This window comes from Drosophila biarmipes, chromosome 2R, assembly GCF_025231255.1.
Source record: "Drosophila biarmipes strain raj3 chromosome 2R, RU_DBia_V1.1, whole genome shotgun sequence".
NCBI lineage: Eukaryota > Metazoa > Arthropoda > Insecta > Diptera > Drosophilidae > Drosophila > Drosophila biarmipes.
In genome coordinates, this window is record NC_066615.1 from 23636482 (window position 1) to 23640701 (window position 4220).

General features: G+C 44.1%; 1 protein-coding gene across 1 annotated transcript; it reads right to left on the reverse strand.

The window, feature by feature from the left end:
* Window positions 1-2022: 2022 nt before the first annotated feature.
* LOC108022365 (uncharacterized) lies at window positions 2023-3000 on the reverse strand. The gene is made up of 3 exons (XM_017091246.3): window positions 2831-3000; window positions 2445-2769; window positions 2023-2381 (listed from the first exon to the last, which is right to left on the reverse strand). Exons 1-3 carry the CDS (start codon window positions 2941-2943, stop codon window positions 2100-2102), a joined length of 720 nt encoding a protein of 239 aa, XP_016946735.1. The 5' UTR covers window positions 2944-3000; the 3' UTR covers window positions 2023-2099.
* Window positions 3001-4220: the final 1220 nt, after the last annotated feature.

Here is a 4220-nt window from a genome sequence, read left to right on the forward strand (position 1 = left end):
GGGGCTTAGCTATCAAAAAGTCTTCCTGTATATGTTAATTACGTTTTCTGTGCTGTGGTGGTGTGTCATTCCCGCAAAGTATAAATATGAGTACTCATTTGCTTCTACCTTAAAACGGTAGAGAATGCTTCAGAACTTGACTTTTTCCAACTTTTATCAATTGCCATGTATCATTCGTGAATATGCCACAGCACCTGCTGAGCGGAAAAATGATTTTAATTTTAGATTAGTTAAATAAAAATAACAAAAAGTCCCTGCTTTTTCCCACCACACACATCATTGGTGTACTGACGGCATGTCAATATGGCCTAATATTTGGCTTGCATGGCTCTGGTTACTTAATTTAAAAGACACCCAACGATTATTGGTTTGAAATTGCTTAGAACACGCGAATTCATTGCTGCATTTTTTCTGCGACTGTTTTGTGTATTTACACGGTTGAGTAAGTAGGTAGGCGTTGATCCAGAAAATACGGTTTTTATCGTTTAATGTCAGAGGGATAGCAGGAGTTGTTCCTGTAAAATAAAATTACGACTTAAACGGCATGGTCGTACCATTCACTCATAAGACATATTAGTCATTCACAAGGCAAGAAGCAACCACTTAGCAACACTTTGGTGTCATATGTCTGCTTTTAACAAGACCTTCAGTAGAATTCAATGTAGCCTGAAACACCAGTCCATTAATCCTTGCCCACCACTCTCAATGCTCAGTCACACGCAATTTTCAGCTACTTGTTGCTCCTTTCGCAGATGCTGATGCAGCGCCTGGTGCGAGGGATAACCCAGCAACACCAGTTTGATACCGCCTCACCTTTTGTGGTGCGATTTGCATAGCGTTTAGGTTGCCCACTCGGCTTCGCATATTAATATATTTCTGCCGTAGATACGCGCTTTCTTTCATGCCTTGTTCGGTTTCACATCTCTTATCCAAGCCATTTGTGCCGCGGTAGTCCTCAGTAGCTTGTCGGACCAAGGGATCCATTCTCACGTGTACACGAAAATCTTTTTTGTGCGCAACAAGTTTCTGAACAAAATTCTCGTGTGATAAATGATATTGCAAACAGCTCTTGACTCGATATGCATATAGTAGAGCCGCTTGGTCATTAATAATTTCTTGGGAAAGCAGCTACATTGCTGGCCAGCGATGACCTGCAGCGGGTGCCTCACATTGTATTGTTATTCGCTCTTTTGTCTGTGTGAACAGATCGCCTTAGACTGCTTTCTTGATTCAAGCATCTGAGGAGTTGCATTTATGACAGGGCATAACTTCTGTTGTTATCAACACCCATATATGGCATACAAGGAACACGGCCGAGATAACCGATCTGGGAAGCATTCCAAAAGCTTCCACAAGTTGCCACTTGAAGAGGGCTGGTGATGGATTATTGGTACGTGTTGTAAGGCGGGTTTCAAGGATGTAGAATAGGACAGGCAGCAGCCGAAGCACACGAGACTCATTAATCCTGGTGGCAAGCGGGAGGCCGGGACCTTCGACTGCCTTGCCACGACTCATTTGTGATAAAAACTTTCCGGCTTGATAAATGGCCCGGCTTGCAAACACACATTCCCTCTTCTCTTACCAATTTTTGTTGGGCCAAGAGCCAAACAACTGTGCAGGGTAAAGCCAGAAGCTATGAAAGGGCTTCCTATTTTTTGCCTTGAACTTTTTCGATAGATAAACACTTAGCACGTTTTTGTCAGTAATTTAAATACTCCCCTTTTCTGTCGACTATATGTTTACCAGCCATTCAATCATATTTGTGTGGGACCAACCTGGAGAATACCTCGGCTACGGTTTTTGCACAGCCCTTTAGCGTTTTGATATGTAAATACTTCGCACAGGTTTTCTCCATTTTTCTCATTTGATGCGTTTGTTTTTGTCTGTTTGACAGACTGCCACCGTCACGCCATGGTAAACGTATTGTTGATTTGTTTTGTGCGATTGTCACGTTCTTGTTTTGATTACTTAATGCGATAAATGGGAAGTAAGAGTGATGTCGTAAAGCTGTCCCAAGCTGTATTCAGTTTAAAGTTTTAAATGTATTTCTTCAGAAAAATATAAATTCAAATTCTTAAAGCACTGATTTTTTTGTACGGTCATTCTGTGTCGCTATTACTGTTGGGGACATCGTCACTACTTCTGTAATCACGAGACATGTTGTCATCCGTGTCACCAGACTCTGAGTCAGATGAAGACGGAGAGGTCCTACCGGAATTTTCTTCCGAACTTGGTGCCTCATAATTTTCTTCGGGGTCCAAGCCCTGATCTTCATTGCTGTCGCAATCGTTTTCACATTGATCCTCGTCGTCCAATTCGCTGATATTTTCCTCTTCACAGTCAGTACCAGAGGATCCTTTACTTCCAGTAGATCGACATCCCTGCAATTAAGGATTACATACACTACATTAAATTGATTTTCCTGGAGCAGATTCCCCACTCACCAATAAAAAGCTTCGGCCACGACTCAAGCTCCGGGCGTCATGCAACTCCCTCATCAGTGCATTCCTCTCCATTGAGTGATACTCGCGTTGAAGATGGCACTCGGACTGCAGCTCTCGATTCTCCTTTCGCAAGTAAAACATTTCGCTCAGGATTTGATGCTGCTTCTCGACTATAGTTGTCACCAGCTGCTCCAAATTTGCAATGGTTACCTCGTCCTCCAGCAACTTCTTCTTAAGCAGCCAGTTTTCTGCACGACAGTCGGCCAGATCGGAGGCTGACACTCCAGTTTCGGAAGGCTTTCCCTCAGAGGATTCGTTATCAACCCTAAAGGGTTAAATACAAAACAAGTGGTAGCTACAGAGATGGTAATCAACAGAACGCTCACTTGTTTTCGGGGCTTGGGCCTGAAGGAATGTCATCAGTTGTAGGCAAAGAAACTGTTGCAAGGTCTCCGGGAACTTCCTCACCGGGAGAATAGAACTGGCAAATACAGGACATTTTTGTAAAAGTAACGAAGTCGATTGAACATGATTGCCTACTCAGAGGTTACTATTGTTCTTCAACCTTAAGGAATGCCCATACTACATTACTTTTCCTTGCTGGGTGAAGTATACCAAACTAATCTGAACCGAGTTTCTTGCCATTTTAAATGCTGATACCCTCCCAAAGTAGACTATTAAATTAAAACTGCCTGGACAGGGTAGGGTGTTAGGGCAACCCACATCCCTGCAAGTATTTCACTTTACAGACTGAACCCCTCTCGCCGCTCGCTCCGAGCTCCTGGCCAGGGCAGACTTTACGACTTGACATTTTCACACTTTGTTGGCAACGTTTTGGGTGCTTCCTACACACTCTGTGCGGCAGGGCAGCTGACTTTCGGGTCGCCCTTGCCGCGTCAAGTCGGTGTCGATGCAAGCTGCATGGACTGTCACTCGCCTGGGATCCGCAGTGTGCAAATGTGTGGCTTCAGCTGAAGAGCAACTGGGGGAGTGTGGGAACATCCTTTTTTTTGTGCGTCGGTGGATTGAAGTGCAAAATTGGTTTAAGTGTTTGCTAAATTGGCAGCAAAATGGCTTTTTCAATTTATACTCAACGTTTATGTGCGGGTCCTCAGATGGAGGAAGCTGTCCAAAAAGTTGAGCCAGAAAAACTAAAACGTTTCTTGCCCTCTCTTTTTTGGCAACGACTGCCGCCTAGCTGGATAATTGATATTTCGAACTGCTTTCCGTTTTTGACTTTGGGAGATCTTTTGCGAAGTCAGGAGCCTCTCACTGGTTACTAGCACACACTCACGTAAAACCAGAACGGCTCCAAGCCCCCACACCACTCCCACTGCTTGTTTCACACGCTTAGATTCGACACTAACTGGCCTCCGTCTCCCATAGAACTGTATTCCCCTACACATATCATTTATAGTAGAGATAATCATGGTTTACACCCAAGCAACTTCAAAGCACATATACGAGTGCTCGTATTTTACAGTCTATTTGCACCGACTTAGGGTCGGCAGACCCAGTTGAAGTGGAATCGTAATCGTGATACCTAAACAACGCCAAATTACACACCAGAGGGCGCTACGCAAAACATGTTAACATAAATTTTTGCGCCTCCTCAGCTTGTGCCCACCCCGCGACTAAGCCGGGCTTTGTGGCATGGCCAAGCTCTAAGCGCCCAACCTTAAACTAGACACATGCAAGCGCACATTTAAAAAAGCATAAGTCATACGTGGCTAATAAATTGATTTGCTAAAGTGGATTAGAGTTCATTGCTATGAC